Source organism: Lipophrys pholis (assembly GCF_963383615.2).
Source record: "Lipophrys pholis genome assembly, chromosome: 2".
NCBI classification, from domain to species: Eukaryota; Metazoa; Chordata; class Actinopteri; order Blenniiformes; family Blenniidae; genus Lipophrys; species Lipophrys pholis.
In genome coordinates, this window is record NC_137636.1 from 10,152,984 (window position 1) to 10,170,027 (window position 17,044).

A 17,044-nucleotide genomic window follows, 5' to 3' on the forward strand; every position below is an offset into this window, starting at 1 on the left:
CACTGCACTTCTCGTAAACCTGTCAGGAACGACTTCACACACACTTGCAAACTGCCACTCCCCCGTCTCCTCTTCCCAGCATAACAGCAACTACCAGGCACCTGCTACTCCCCAGACGCTCCCCGAGGGAGGCTCCGCTCCCGCCTCCTGCCCGTCTGAGGAGAACCAGACCCAGCTCCCCTCCCAGGGTCCCACCCAGCCGCAGCCTCAGGGAACCAACCAGGACCCAGGGGGATACATGCTGGGTCCCAACGCTCCCTCCCTCTACGGACCCTACAGTCCCTTCGAGAAGCCGCCGCCCTACGCCTGCTGAATCCACAGATAAACGGAAGTCGGGAGTTTGAGAGCGTGCCGTCCTCCCCTGTCGGACTGGTTGTAGCACGGGACGGTTCATAGGTGACCATGTTGAGTGAGCTCCACGGCTGATCTCACGTGTGTCTTAAGGATTTGAACTGGAGACAGACACAGATTGATTCCTATTTAGTGTGAATATATAGACATGAGTAAGTTATTGCTTGTGTGTCCAGTAGGGGAAAATGCTTATTCACTTGTCGAAAGACCTAAATCCCGACTTACTTACTTCTTTATGATATTGGTGGAAAACATTGAGATCTGACAAGTGAATGAGCAAGCTTCCCAAAAATGTCAAACTTCTTCTCAGCCTCCGGCTGCCTTCTGGACGCTGAAGTTTCCTCAAATTAATCAGTGTATTGTGGTACACTTGATCGTGATCTGGTAGTTGTCACTGTTGTGTAAAGCTGGACTGCAGGTCTGTTTAATGTCTCACTGTACTATCCACTCTGTGTGAGCAATTCAAAGGGCTTTCTTGAAATGTGGAGAGTAAACGACGCTCGTGTTGCTGTTAATTATGTGTGTGAACCTTTTAATGTGCACTTTGCTGTCAGTGTGCTTAATCTATTATTGATGGTGCATGCCGACCGCCGTGGGAGGGGTTTCCACACCTGCTGCTTCCATCAAATACATTATGCATAAAACTATTCACTGTAAAACTAAACAAAAAAAAGTTCATACATGCTGAGTAAGGGCTTCACTCCGATTTCAAATTTTAATAGACATGATGAGACATTTTGGAAAATCTGCTTGTCGGTGAAAAGTGATCAATTCACAACAATTTTCCGCTTTACAAGTAAATTCTACTTTCTATTAACAAACATATGAGAAGATTCAATCGATTGTTGAGAAGGTTAACAAGCATATTTTCAAAAATAATGGAAAGTAACTTTTCTACGAGAACAAGTATGGAAAGCGCCGTCATTATCATTAACTGTTACTACATGTATTCTTCATGGTATTATTTTAATGTAAACGTGTAACGTTGGTAGGAAATTGCATTATCTTGTTTAATTCATAAGCAATAAATCCTGCTTCTGCTCAGCTGAGTTCACTTTGCTCCAAACTCTCTTTGTATAATCCCGGCAGCCGTTACCAGAGAAGGATGAGCCTTTAACTTGACCCATGTACAGGACTCAAGGACAAAGTAACCCACATGGAAAACAGAAGGAAATCCAATGTCCACCATTTAATTGCTGCTTATACAAATGCAGACACAACCACTGATGCTGTCAACGCAGGAAGTAATCGTCACTGCCTGTTCGAGTCTGTAATTATTCAAAAATGTTCACAAAACTAATGCGTTTGTTTGCTTTGAATAATAGAAGCATTGAGGTACTGACGTACTGGAGCAGGACAGGGTGGTCCAATAGAGACGGCACACCTTCCAGTTTTAATTGCTTCTCCGTCTCCTTCAAATTGTCAGCAACTTTGATTATTTTGCAAATATTTTATCTTCAATACCAGAGGACCAAACAGGGACTGAATGCACCTACCACAAGGATTTATCAGTTATAACACCAAGTTTAATGTTTCAGAAAGTGCATGTTGCTGAACATGTATGCACTTGGTACAGACATGAGAAGTTGATGTTTAACAGAACCACACAGAGCACACTTGCTTTGAAAATACAGTTTTATTCTATATTGTTCATTTAGCTGCATTTATTTTTAAATAGGTTTTTCACTGTTGAGGGAAGTTAAAACACAAAAGGCAGACTTCTCTCAGCATCATACACATACTGGCAGTTAAAGTGAAAAAATAAAAACTAATGAAAAGTTCAAAATACAACACATATGAATAAAAAAAAAACAACTGGTCAAGCTCTATATTCTGGCATTCACTCATCAGAAAACTATAAAGTGAATAAAATGGAAAGTAAAATAACACTGGAGCCCTTTTGGCATTCTCAATCACAATGCTCCTCTGACATTCTCTATTTTTATTGTATTTTGATTTGCTCAGCACCTATTAAATAAAATGAGTCCCTAAAGAATGATGCTACTTTGATCCCCGCTTTTGCTCTCTTTGTCTTTTGATTTCCACTTTTAGAGGAGAATCACACGTTAATGTCTCAAACACATTTTTCAGGTGAACTTGAGAGACTCGGGATGTTTTCTCGGATCAACGTAAATGTGCACCTCAAAACCTCGGGGAACATAAGGTAGTGTTTGCTCTCTGTCTTTTATAAAGCATTGTACAGTCACATTATTTACATATTCAGTATATTACAGCGCACTCTTTTTATTCTCAGTAGCTCGTGTGGTGCGATCAATGCAGTGCTATTCTTTCTTCCTCCTTCTCTCCATGGTGGAGAGGGCCCCTTCCTGTCTCCCTGTGCTCCTGTTGCTAATATCTACTGTCCTCCGGTTGGTGCATGGCAGGTCTCAACTGTGACTGGGTGATTCTGAGGGAACGAAGGGGCCTTCGTGACAGATGGTGTCTAAAGTTTGACAATCTACATGCCAGCTAGTTCTTGAAACGACAGGTGGAAATGCATAGAGCAATAAGTACAACATTTCATCGGGAGGAGAGACGTTTTGTGTTTGTGGGGTTTGTTACAGTACTGCACCTTTAAGAAGTGATTCACCTGTTTGGAGGGAAACTGTGGACAGGTTTGGGTTAGTTGTTCTTTTGTAGGCACACGGTTGATTTTTAAGGTTGCAGGCAGACATGGAGCGCCTCTGTCGAAAATAACTTTGTACCGCAGTCCATTTATACCTGCAACCATGTGCAAGGTTTTCTACAGAACACAAAGTTGTGCCTCGTTTAGATGAGGACAAATAAAATGCATCAGAGCCCCCAAGACCGAAGCACCTGGTCACACATTATGTGTGAGTGGGGGTAGCTGATGCACGACAGCTTATCTGATCCTCATGGGTATTTCTTTTTAAACTGGACCCTGCCTGAACTGTTAAGTTATTTTTTTGATCGTGGTCTTCAGGAGAAACCGATGGAGGCAACACGACTACACAGAGGTCAGTCTGCCTACGAAGAACCCTTCAGATTCATTTGAACATGGGATTCCAGGCAAAGTGGGCTGACCCCAGACCAGCCCTGTGACCTGGATAAGGCCCTGTGTGTTCTTTTGGCCTTACAAAGCGTTGATACATGGGCAGTTTTTGAGGCAATGTTGTGCAGCATGTAATCCCATATATTCTGCTTGGAACAGGCGATGTTACTTAACAAGTCATAATACTGACACTGCTGTGAAGATTTGTGCAAACACTTCTTAGCTGCAGCATCATCACAGCATTCAGACAGAGGGGTTACCTGGGCTACCTGGGTTACGATATCACCTGGACCGGGAGGTCTGGTGTAGATTATAATTTTTTTTTTTTTTATACAATCCAATCTATGACTATGCTCCCCTGTTCAGATCTTCACTGTTCAGGCAATGTCCCCCCGCCCATTGCCTCAATGAACTGCATATGGATCAGTTTTCTTTGTTGACTGAAAGCATCGGTCACTAGTGGGAGTCCAGCAGGGGGCAGGAGTGTGAGCGGATGTCGTTGTGTTTGTGGATGGCCTGGTCCAGGTCCAGAGACCGTCCGTTTACACTGACCTCCATGCAGCCACTGTAGGGTGCCGACACCGGCGTGGACACCAGCGAAACATCTGAGGGGAAGAAACAACACATGACTCAGACTGTGGAGGTGTCGCAACTGTGACCTTACTTCAATGTGCAAACACCATCAGTCACTGTGTCGACGGTGTCGGACCGAGCACAAAGAAAGAAATTCACAGCCTGAACAATGTTAAGAGTTTTGAGGAAAATATCACATAAATGACATAAAAATGCAAAGCACTCTCTTTGATATGTTGCAAGAGGGAAATCAAACAGTTTAAAAAACATAAAGCCAAGTTTCTCAAATTCTATACACATTTGTTACAGATCTGTTAAAAGGTTTTCTGCACGATATCAATACACCAGATTGATCTCTCACCAGGGAGGCCTCCTATAAAGGTGCTAGACTGTGACAGGAGCTCGGTAGGAACTTCGGCGTCTTCACTTCGTCCTGGTTGGCCGTCGACCAGCAGGAGTGTTTGATTGCCTGAGATTGTCACCTGGATTTCATGACTTTCGCCATCACACAGGGGTGCGGGAGCGCTGGCGATGATGACATCACCTACACATATCAAAATAAACTGGAGACACACAGAAAGTTTTGTTCAGATTTATTATCAAAAACACAAACTAAGGGTGAGCTCTTATTCTGCAGGTTTGGTCTGGGCAAAAAAACAAACAACCAAAAAATATGGTATGATCACAGTTTGTGTGGTTTGTTTAGGGGAGTTTGAATAAAGCCATATCAATGCTGCTATGCACCCAAAAAAAATATAAAATAAAATCATTGTCTGCTCCAAAACAAAGTCTGGAGTGGTTTGACTTAAAAAGTCTAAAAATCCATCTGAAAAGGCCTGACATTATCACGGTCCATAGAGGTTAAAATAAATAAATGAATATGAAATAATTATAAATGTTAACTGATATGTGAAATGTTATAAATGCTGCTGTGACAATAAAATGAACGAGACTAAAATAAAAATCCATTTTCTCTGTTTTAGTCGGCAAACAACCACACAAGAAGAAGATGACTCACATCTCGCCACTCATCAGCTGTAGGATGATAATCAGCCAGAGAGATAGAGAGAGGGACTCTGTCCTGGTGGACAAGAGCAAACAGCACTCCGATAGCAGAAGTCGGCCGTAGGGTCAGCTGGACACTGAGGTTCTGTGACTCTGCTGTTGTAACAACAGGAAAAGCGAGTACTGCGGGTCATGAACTTGGATAAACAAACAGGGTTGAGCGACGAGTAGCGGATGAGTAAGCAGAGAGACGAAAGTCAATCTACAGTCTTCCAAACAAATTTAAAACCGAAAAACTACTTCAGGAAGGAGCAATCAGGCTAAGTTACATCATACTCAAATATGCAACAAACAACTCTCCCCCAAGTGCAAACGCCCACTGTACCATAGCTGATGTTGAAGAGAGCGAAGCCTGTGCCGGGGTAATACGCCCCTGGATTCTCGGTGCTGAAACACTGCATGTTCTCATTAGACCGAATGGTTTCTTGTATGGAGGTGTCTTCACCCGTCAGCCAGCGCCACTCCTTCATACAGCCGTCCAGACGGGGATTCAACTGTCAAGTAGATAGTTGATAAATATGTAAAAAAAAAAAAAGGTAGGAACTTCAATTATATAACTATTTGAGAAATACAAAAACAACACCTTATTGACTAAGCCGCCCTCTTTGAAAGGAACGCCTCCTACAGTCAGGTTGAGTTCATGCATGCCCTTCTGCAGTGTGAAGAGATCACCGTTGACGGCGATCTTCATCACGGCCTCCCTGTCAATCTTAATCACGAGACTGCGGCCCTGCTCTTCCACTGAGATCTGCAATTAAAACACAAATTTTAGGAGGGTTGCAGCCAATATCACCTGCATTGCTGCTCGTGACTCAATCTCCAACCTTTCTCCACTGGCCGTCATTGACAATAGGACCGCTGCTGGTGACCCTACTGACTGTGCCGTACTTCAGCTGCAACTCCAGCCTCCCATTGTGCATTGCCAGCACAATCCAGGAGCTGTTTAGGTGACCTCCAGCGAAAAAGATCACCCCCTCATTGTCAAAGGTGCGGAAGTCAAACTCTGCTGAAAATCTAGGATTTAGAGAAACAAAAGAAAAAGGGAGAAAAAAAGAGATGGTGGAGAAAAACAGAAAATTCCTTTTAATGACCTACTTCATTCTATTTTGCCTTGAAAACAACAGGTGGCAAATTTCTCTGTCATTGTGGTGACTCATTCTTAACACAAACAAGGAAGAAAAAAAAAGAAAAATCAGCTGAATATGTTTTGTCACTCGACACCACCAGTGCAAAGTAACGGCTCTATAACAGGCAATAGGGCACAAATCAGTGGTACTTTGTTACTGTAGATTCCACAAAGCAATCAGGCCAAAGATCCAATACATTTTTAGTTGTCAATAAAAGAGTACCTGATCTAAAGCCTTCTCACCAAAACATGGAACCCAGATAACTAAAGTATACACACTTCAGGAGGACATTTCAGCAGCTTTGGAAAATTGAAAGTGAGTAAGCATTTTCTCACCCCGTCTGAATCCTGCGGCGAAAGCGCAGCCTCACCACCGGCACGCCGCTGAACATGCGTCCCAGGTAAAGGGACCGAGAGTTCCTCTTAAGGGACAGTGACATGCATGGAGTTATAGGCTGGAAGAGAGAGAGAGAAAGAGAAAGAGAAAAACAGATCAAACTTTGTCACAGAAGGTGGACTATACGTCCATAAAATACAATTTATCAACCGTTTATCAGACCGACGAGCTAATAAAATACAATCTAAGAAAATATGTAGGAAAAAACCCTAGGTCTTTCCCATGGTTAATAGATGTTTAATGTTGTATAGCAATTTATATGAAATACAGTGTAATTAAAGATATTTCCAAACATCCTTAAGGGCCTTTAATTGTGGATGTCCAAAATTAAAATTGATGCTTTTTAAGAGGCCTTCATAAATCCTGATCAAAGTGGTTGAAAAGAAGAAGAAAGCAGGTAAAATGTTAAAACATCTGGTAAATAATCATTAGCAAATGTATTTCACCTTACAGCTCCTGAGGTCCTTTCCCAGCTTCAAGCGCTGCCGGCCATCACAGAAACAACGGAAACTCCCCGGAGTGTTCAAACACTCCTCTTCACACACACCTGTCTCACACTCATCCACATCTGAAGAGTGACAGACCAGGTTGGACGAATCAAAGAGAGGGAGAGATTAAGGTGATGACTGGGTGCAGAGAAGCAGATGCTTGGTGAGGACATCAAACTCACATCAGTAGAGGAATTAGTCAAAACATGAACTTTTAAGAAATAAGAAAAAAAGATCACACAAGTACGTATTTAAAAACAAAAAGTTCTTCCAGGTCAACATATTCAGGAATGCAAACAACACTTGAGTGGAATGGTCCTGACGTTGACTGGGTGGCTTCTCATTCAATATATAACCTTAGATGGCCATGAGGAGGCTGGTTATAATAAACGTTAATTCTTGGAGGAGGGGCACGGAGGTTATGAAAAGTCTGGTTCCCGCTACAGAACAAAACACAAGAGATTAATGGCTTTGTTTCAAGCCTGCAATGTTTCCAACAGATGTCACATTGTGATTATTTTATCTTACAGTGTTATCGTTTCAAATTCCAAGACAAGCTAATTTTGCTAAAGCTGCCTTTTCCTGTTATTTGGGGACATGTTTTTTTTTTTTGTGGCACTTCAAATGACTTTGGTGCACTTTAGATGGAGAAAACTAAAAGTTGGAAACCTTCTACTCTTGTGGATGAGATATTTTTGAGAAACAGCATCTGTCACAATCGTGTTTAATCTCACTCATTCTGACAGAATACGACCAATCAAGGTCTTTGGCAGAAGCAATATGTGTCATAAAATTTGAAAATAACTTGAGATGGAGTGGACAGCAGTAGATTTGACCTGTTACCTAGTTGCACAGATTTTCTGCAAATGTCTGCATTCCTTTGTTGACCCCGAGACACAGCTGCATCGAGTCCTGCTGAGGCTGAAGCAGCAACTGCAGCCTCTACTCTTGAGAGACTAGGTGTGTCTGTCTTTCTGTGTGAGTACATCTGTATTATTGTAAGTGACTCTACACACACTTACCGATGCAGGTTTTCGTTTCATTGTCGTAGACATAGCCGACATCGCACAAGCAATCGTAACCGCCCTCCTTATTCTCACATCGTGCTGTTCCACACACGTCTGCATCCTCACACTCATTCACATCTGAAAGACAAAAGCACACGTGTTCAACTCTGCAGGTCCAGGTGTCCAGAACATTGAACTGAGGTAAGATTTACAACTTGACAGACCGAGAACACCTACGGGCTTTACAAAACACATCCCATGCCTGAACTGGTCTAATTCAAGGAGACAGAGACGGGTCATTTCAGCTGAGTCAAACATAACCCTAAACGTCTCCAAAAAGAGAAAAGGACAAGAATGGATGGACTGTTTCAGACTGTTTGACAACAACACATCTTGTACAAACAGAATCTGCTCCTTATAGCACTTCACTGACACCAGATCTCATTTTGCAAAAAAAAACATATTTAAAGGGGACAAATTTAAACAAACCAATGCAGCTTTGGCAGGTGGGAAATGTAGGATTATGGTTAGAGATTCAAAACTATTGTATTTTGAAGGAAACTATGTGAAAACTTTAAGACTAACGCAAAACAACATAACCACTGAATTATGATTTGCTACTCAACTGCATAATCAGAATCCATGTCATTCATTTATAAATATTTACATACTAACTTTGCAAATCTATTTTTTTTATTTATTTCAAACTGAATTCCCAATCGACATACAAACTCAAGCAAATGTTTATGTACAGCTGTAGCACCGACATGATTCCAGTAGTTAGAATGGTGGATCTGTGGTTTGTGGCTTACCATTACACATGTGGCGTCCGACCAGCATGTAGCCCTGGTGACAAGAGCAGCGGTAACTGCCCATAGTGTTGTTGCACTGGTGGTAACACCCTCCATTTCTCTTGCTGCACTCATCGACATCTGCAAGTAGGAAGACAGACAGTTGACATAAGCGCAGGAAAAAAATAATCATCGGCATCACGTGGAGAAAAAAATTGTCCGGTTTGGGTTGAGAATTCACATTTCAGGTCAAGACAAGGGAGTGTTTATATTTCACTAACTTTTGGATTCTAAATGGGCTCGCATACAGTGAATTTCCACTTTGATGCACTTCTCTTACTCAAATGTTCTGTGAATGATGTTCTTTTTAATACACCCATTAAACAATTGAGACACTGTGACACTATATGTCGGAGTGTTTCAGCTGGGTGTTTGGGAGCACGGTCGTCAAGTGGAAAAGGCTCGGTCCGACTCAAACGGAATCTGCTTTGGTTTCCTCTCGCAGTAAGGTGGCAGAATGAGTCACAGTGGAAATGTGTGGAAGGGTGGCTGTGCCACAAATTAGACAAACTTGTTCCCCTCTCCCTAACAGTGTGTTTTAACTCAAGTGTGCTTTCCAGATCCTGCTTATACATTTTATATTTGCTTCAATCTCTTCCTAATGTTGTTTTCAAAGTGGTTGCAGCCCTCCCTCCAGATCTATACATAGTAACAAGCTGTGACCTCTAGAGAGAGATGGATTCCAGTTGTGGACTCTGTGACTCTTGTTCCCGTACATGCAGTTCATATTGACCTGACAGCAACATCCACACATCATTAATAATATGGCAGCAGCATATGAAGATCCATGCCATCAATAACAGTTTAATGTAAAGATAGAGTATGGTGAGGTCAACTTACTTCTAGCACTACAGAGATTATTTAAAGTTATTATTTCAAGTATAGAAATCTGTATTGAAAGTGAAGGAGAACCAGGACTTTGTGTTAGTGACACCAGAGGAGGTGGCTGTCAGCATCAAGGTCACAAAGATGACATCTACCCAGAGATGCTTGGTATGACGCTGAATGACAGTGCACAAATTCAACCTCTGCTAAGCTTTCACCACACAATGTGCAACACTTCATTTCTGCTCACACCACACTGATGACTTTACCTTTCTCACATCGGGCTCCAGTCCAGCCTGTAAAACAATGACATACGAAGTCCCCCTTTTTGTCCTCGCAGCGAACTGTACCTCTTGAAAAACAGGGAGGAGGAGAGCACTGGTCCGGAATATCTTAAAAGTTAAATAAAAACATATACAGACACAGAGAAGTAAATGTTAGTTCAAAACTAGGTCTGCTGAAGCCATATAAATACAATGAATGTAACTGTAGAGTTCATAGAAGGCAAAGGAAGGGCATCTCTCATGTTCTGCACATCAGGAATTCAGTATAAATAGCCTAATGCTGGCAAAGCTTTCCTTCCGGAGATGCCATAATTCATTCCTTCACTGCATACCTGTCCTCTGTCTTTCAAGAAGAAACAACATCGGGACATTTAACATTTGCTTGATTTGTTTTTCTTGGGAATAGTTTCACTTCAAGCCTGTGCGAGCGTGTGTGAATCTTTTCTCCCCCAATTCAGTTTCCTTTTTCGAGCTGTGGAGTCTGAGTGCTCAACAAGTCTGGGCATGTTAGTAGGAGTTCACTTCAGAGACAAACAGAAAAGGACAGTGCCTGCAGAAAATAAGAGGAGCGAGAGAGCGATAAGTTCACATCTGGCTCTGTCAAAGATTTATTCCTGTTCAAAGGGAGTTTTTCCCTCTGCACTGGCGCACGTCTGGGATTTGATGAATTATGGGGTTTCTCCATGTCTCATTAGAAGTACTTAAACTGAATATATATACACACTCATTATACTTTACAGAAATGGCTCAAGTTAATCTGATTAACTTTAAATATATTTATTTCTGCACGATGACCAAGCAGAACAACATATTTAGTTTAATAATTTGTTCTTTAAATCCTTTTCCTGAAGGTAGCATGTCCAGTGACACAAAAATGCTATTATCTGCATGTATTACGATGTTAAAATGTGTATAACTACTGTCCATTTTAAATTGTGGGCCCTATAAATGGTTAGGTCAAGCAAACAGCTTCTGCGATATCCCTTTAAAAAGATCATCAGTTTGACAAATTATTACACAATTATATGATTTCCCGTAAAGGGATGAGCTCAGTAATTCTTCAATCTCAAGTGAGTCAACTAAATATCGTGAGAGAGCGGAAAGTAGGTTAAGGGCATGCAAGTTGCACAATCAGATTCTGTTTTATTTCACTTAATTAACCTAATTAAACCTAAACTGACTCATGAACATTTACAGTACTTGCTCATAAATGCACTAATAAAGTTTACTATGTCAATGACCAAACTGATTAGGTGTCAGCTACGTCAATGCATTTCTAAAAATATTACTTTAGATTAAATTCAACGTGCAGGAAATACACAAATCCAAACAAAAAGCTGCTGATATAGCTTGACAGTATTCCACTTTCATCTACTTTAGTGACCTTCAAGAAAAAAATTTAATTAGCAACAAGCATCCCCTGAAAATATTGTTTAAAGTATCAAGAGGTATAGGACTGAAACGGTGTCAGTCTTCAATCAATTCAGCTCGACTCAGTTCTGTCTCCTTTATTTCAGTTAACAAACGCATTGGGACAAGCCTCACTTGTTCCTTCTGCTTTAGAATTTGGCAATCCCTCAACAGCAAGTAAAACACTGTGGTGTCTTCAAAACTAAAATTATTCATTTGACATCCAACAGATCAGCAAAACCTATTTTACATCTATATTTAACTTTCTTCCTGCTGGCATGTTTCCCAAATGCTTCACACTGCGGATTAACGAAGCAGGTGAATCAGAAGTGGCACCATCTGCTGTGTATAATATGCCATGTTTCTAATTCGTCCTGGCTATGATATTGTATAAATGCAACAAACGGTACGTTATAGTCTGCTTTAATAATACAAACCGCTAAAATGCACTGAGAGATATTGACATGGAGAGAGGGTGTGAGAAAGAGGGATGGTGCACCGTCAGCTGATGAAAAACCAAGTGCCGTATCTTTAAGTGCCATGATGCTGCAGCTGAGTCATGAAACCCCCCCTTTGAGATCGCTCAGCCAATAGCAGCAAAGCCGGGTGGTCCAAGGCTCCTGTATCCTGATGCAGCAGAAATCATCTGCTCCACTCACGTCAGATTTTTACTCCCGCGTCACTCCTCTACCGAGTCAACCCACGAAGAAGCTGGTGCATTCAACCAGAGAGCGAGTGAGTATCTGACGACAGAAGGGGTGTGTCACCCATTCACCAATGTGCAGCATCACTGTGAGAAAGTGCTGCAATGCTACTGTGCGTATATACCTGAGCTCACGTACATATAGTACACTCACTGTTTTACAGTCACATGATTCGTGGGTCAGGCAGCAAAGCTGGCCAAGTAGTATGAAGACATCTAAACTCATCTTTTCTTTTTAAATGTATGCTACGAGAGAGTGCACACCCGAGTGACTGTGTTGCAGAACAGTGATACTGCAGTGCAGCATGACCTCTCTCTGAGTGTGGTAATAGTTGCACGGAGAAAAGAGACAGAATAGGAGGAGTGAGAGACAGTTAGTGAAAAAGTGACAATGAAGGATGAAGGCATGTATTAAGGCACTTACTGTGGACACACGTGATCAGATCCGGATTTTTCTTTTCAGGCTCTCCAAACCTCTCTATGCAAGCTGGACAGGTGTAAAAATAAATGAAAATGAAGAGACAATAAACATGAAGTCAGTCAATAGGGCTGCAGTGAGGAGGACAGTTGAACAGTTCTATGCTGGATGACACCTTACCTAAATACTTGGGATAGAAGTAGTCCTGAATCAGGAAGACGACATGGCAAAAAACAGACAAGACAAAATTAAAGGCACATGAACAGAAATCTAAACAGGAAAAGATCATTTAAACAAATGCCTACAATTACTGGTGGGGAGTTTCAGTTAATCGCTTTATTGGGTGCATGATGTGTGTACTCCTTCTCATGTGTAGGAAAAGCAAATCATAAACAATCATTAAATGTGGCAGTTGTCCATGTCTGTGTGGGTGTGAAGCTCTGTAATCTGTTCTGCTCTGTCTGATGGGTGCAGCTCTTTGCCAGGGGCTTCTGAAGAATTCTCTGCATTCCTGATGGCAGCAGCATCCATGAAGCCTCTGAGCTGCAGCACTCTTCCACATGTAGGTCAGAACTTGATGAAATGTCACCGAAAAGGTAGCACAGAGTCTTACTCCATGAGGAGCCAATGCAGCAGACTGAGGAGATGAACACACTGAGGCAAAGCCCCATCTAAAACTGCATAGTATAATCCCTTACTACCACCCTGAGTGATTGGGTGACAGATTTGTAAAGGTGAGGCATGTTTGGCTAAGATGAAACATGATGCCAAGAGGTATGGGTTTACCCTCTGCCTGCGTGGAAAGGTCAACTTATAAATCAAAGAAAAGAAACTTAGCAAATCACATGTAATACGAAGATTTTCTAAGAGTTCTTAGGAACACCCCGGCCTCTCCCTCTCCCTCTGCAGACTCAAAAAGCTGCAGCAGTAGAAAATGCAGAGTCAGAGAAGAGCACTTTCTGAATAAATAATGCAGCTATGAATGAGACAGAGGCTTCGTGTGATGACACTATAAGAAAACTACGAGCCAAAGATTACCATCATGCCAGTGGTGTACGTCTACCTAATTCAGACATTGCCTGACTTCACCTTTTCCTCTGAACCCAGCTCAAGTTCATTTTAATCCTGCCTCCATCAGGCCTCCTTCATCTGTCCACTGGACTAATCTTACAAGTAAATCTCTGAGTCATTGATTGCCTCATTCACTCCATCTCTTCTACAACTCACAGGATCAACTCTTGGCGAGGCCAATGTGAGCAGCGTTATTTTGAAAACAGTGTCCAAATAGATCTGAAACCTTTCAATCAAAGATCTTTGACTTTATATCAAACCATCAAAACCGAAAACTTACAAAAATCCAAATTATTCAACACTGCCATGATACAATTGATGCTGGTACATAAAGCAGTAGTTCAAGAGTGTTCCAAACAAAGAATGGCCGACAATAACTTATCTCATATGCAATGTGTCTCTATTCCACCTTTTCTGACACATCAGGTTCGAACTGGAGTTTGTCTGTATATTCAGCACATGTGGTGCATATTCAACAGGCTTATGTGTTCACATGGATGGAAAGGCGGATCTGTGCATTCACAATCGCAGATTGGAAACTAATCTGCTGCAAATATTCCACCTGAGCACACAGTGCTAAATGTCAAACGGGAAAAGGGGGAGGGTGACTGTAAGACAGATTACTGAGTTAATGTGCATGACTGTGTTGAATGAAACACACAAGTGACCGAGGAGACCAATCAGAGCACGAGGGGGTCGTTTGCTTCACTCACATGCGTGTATGCATATGTAACTCTAAGCATGTGCAACATAGAGTGAGGATTTACAAGGGAACGTGCCAAAGCCACGCTTCCTAATTGGTAGTGCAGATGGTGAGAAGCAAAATGAAGAAAAAAAAACATCCAGGTATTTCCAACATCTTGCAAAACCTACAGTCAAGCAGATCTCAAGTCAAATCTTAGACAATACAAACACACAAATGTAGCAGAGTGTCTTGACACCAGGTAGCCATAACATTATGAATCCTGCTAGTTAATAACATTGATCAAGGCACCTGTTCGTGGGTGGCAGCAAGTGAACATCTTGTCCTCAAACTTTATGTGTTAGAAGCAGTAAAAACAAGCAACTGTGAGGATATCAGCAAATTTGACTAGGGCTAAACTGTGACAGCGAGATGACCGGGTCTAAGCATCTCCAACACTGCAGCTCTTGTGGGGTGTGCCCAGTCTGCAGAGTCTATCGAAAGACATGAACCAGTTGGCGTCACAAGTGGCCACGGTTCACTGATGGTCAACTTCATCCAGACACAGAATACACAATTACATGTCAATATTCGAGAGATGGTTCTGATTGATCAGTGGTAGTATATGAAAAGGAGTGTCACCACAAAAACTGGATTTCATGAACTGAAGCTTAGTCACGCTGACTCAATGTCTGTGACAAAAAAAAGAGGACGAGAAAGAAGAGGCATGTTCTTCACATGGGATTATCATTATGTGCACTGACAGCAATCAGTATGTATTGGGGCATGAACACCAGCAGCGCCAGACTATGAATCATTAGTCTGGTTGTCACTTTCCCGTCATCAATTTGCAGTTAATATGATGTAAACAAGGAGACCTTGCAAAAAGTTTGAGGCTGTGATAGAGCTGGTGTGTTGTGTTGACTCACACACTGCAGTGCTTAAGCACAAGACTGCTGCATGAAAAAAAAAAAAAAAACACGACTCTGCTCTGCACCTTGACCGTGAAACACTCACCGTCTCTGGGTCGTTCTCAAAGACTTCTCTGGCCTCCTCCTTGGTGCACCTCTCCTCCACGCACTCCCTCTCCAAATGCCCTTGCTTCGTCTCCTCGAAAACTTGATTCGCCCTCCGGTGCCTGCTCAGAAACTGGCTCGCTTCTTGAGGAGACAATATAACTGAGGGGGGGAATAAAAAAAATAAATTAATTAACCTACACAGAAATAGAAAAGGTCCACCAAGTATGGAGTTTGGCAATATTTCTAAGGGAGAAAAAAAAAGAAAGAAAAAAAAAAAAGAAACGTTGCGAAACAAGCACCGTCAGTATAAGTGAGCCTCGTCTCATCATCAGCCACAACTTAAATGTCAGCGCGGACTTAGCGCGCTAGCGTTAGCCGCCTAGCACGTAATGTTTACTTACTGCCGTGCGACCAGCGGACCAGCAGCAGGATTAGCAGGGCAGCCGGTGAGAGCCACTCCGTCGGGGTCAGCCGCATTATTCAACCGCTGCGTGTTTTAGCGCCTGAGAGCTTGAGAAACTTTCTCCGGTGTGTCCTCGCCCCCCCTCCGTTCGCCGTGTGCAGCCTCTGAACGTCGGTGCGAAACGCTGCAGGTATTCAGGTAAACGAGCTCCGACCGTTTGGCCGTTTAACGTCTCCGTCGCGAGCGCAACCCCGCTGCCAATGCCACCGCCGCCGCACACCGCTCAACACGAACCCGGACCTCTTTCTCTTCCTCCGCGGTCACTTCGTCCCCATCACTGTGGAGCTGCCGTGGACTTTTATTTATCTGGCAGTGTGCGGAGAAACGCTGCTGCTGGTTCAGGAGGGGGTGTCGCTCTGCCGAAGTGCAGCCCGGAGTTTGTAATGATGCAGCCCTCCAGACACCTCTTCTTCATCCCTCCTCCTCCTCCTCCCCTCCTCCTCTTGTGTGTGTGTGAGAGAGAGAGAGAGAGAGAGAGAGAGAGAGAGAGAGAGAGAGAGAGAGAGAGAGAGAGAGAGAGAGAGCACGCACACTAGAAAAAAATACCTTTAACTCTGATTTGGGTGTTGCACAAGTGCACTAAGTTATTTTGCTATATTGGATGCAGTTCTGAGGTTGAAATACTTGTACAGGTTAACCAGGACAAATGTGGGAGTCAGAGAAAAGAAGAAATCCTGACAAAAATAAATAATTTGAGGGGATTTAATATGTAAGATTAATATTGTATTAATATAATATTGATAGGTGGTCCTCGGGCACTTGCATGATCAAATCTGGTCCTCAATAGAAAAAAAAAAAGTTTGGACACCCAAGCGTTCATGCCACACCTCAGTCTTGCCAGAAGATATTTCCATTCTTTAAAGTATAAATCACCCTCATCTTCAGTTTACACATGGTTAAAAAAAATTGAATAAATGTGAATAGTGACTAAATTCAATGCATTTCTTATTCGATTTATGTAAAAAACAAAATTGGCTACATGCCAGATAGCACCATCATTCGACTATATAATGCATTTATTACAAAACATGTTCCTTAAATATGAATTACAAACAGCATTGGACATCTGTTTGGAAATATACACTGGTTTAATGTATAAGATGCTTTGCTCAGGTACTTTTAATTTATGATATTTTCAAGTTGAATGCATCAAGTGGGTGAAATGACTATAAGGAGGGCAAAGAGCTCATCACACAAGAGGCGGCACCTCTCTGAACTGTTTTATCTATTCAGTCATATATTCTATGATTGCCATGAATATACAGTTAATACTATAACTGAATCAGGAACAAATACAA

The 17,044-nt window shown here is 42.2% G+C and overlaps 2 protein-coding genes across 2 annotated transcripts in view; one reads left to right on the forward strand and one right to left on the reverse strand.

Moving 5' to 3' along the window:
• tmem255b (transmembrane protein 255B) overlaps nt 1-2,353 on the forward strand; it is a 17,380-nt gene extending 15,027 nt beyond the window's left edge. The window contains exon 9 of the mRNA XM_080492401.1: nt 80-2,353. Coding sequence (XP_080348527.1) covers nt 80-313 — 234 coding nt within the window. The 3' untranslated portion in view covers nt 314-2,353. The remainder of the gene's footprint in view (nt 1-79) is intronic.
• On the reverse strand, nt 1,865-16,201 carry gas6 (growth arrest-specific 6). The gene is made up of 15 exons (XM_080492388.1): nt 15,685-16,201; nt 15,282-15,442; nt 12,692-12,716; nt 12,518-12,580; nt 9,966-10,088; nt 8,833-8,952; nt 8,036-8,158; nt 6,972-7,093; nt 6,465-6,583; nt 5,827-6,016; nt 5,586-5,750; nt 5,328-5,496; nt 4,956-5,098; nt 4,299-4,500; nt 1,865-3,969 (listed from the first exon to the last, which is right to left on the reverse strand). The coding sequence occupies exons 1-15, from the start codon at nt 15,758-15,760 to the stop codon at nt 3,821-3,823; spliced, it is 1,950 nt and encodes a 649-aa protein (XP_080348514.1). The 5' UTR covers nt 15,761-16,201; the 3' UTR covers nt 1,865-3,820.
• Between the last annotated feature and the right edge of the window lie 843 nt (nt 16,202-17,044).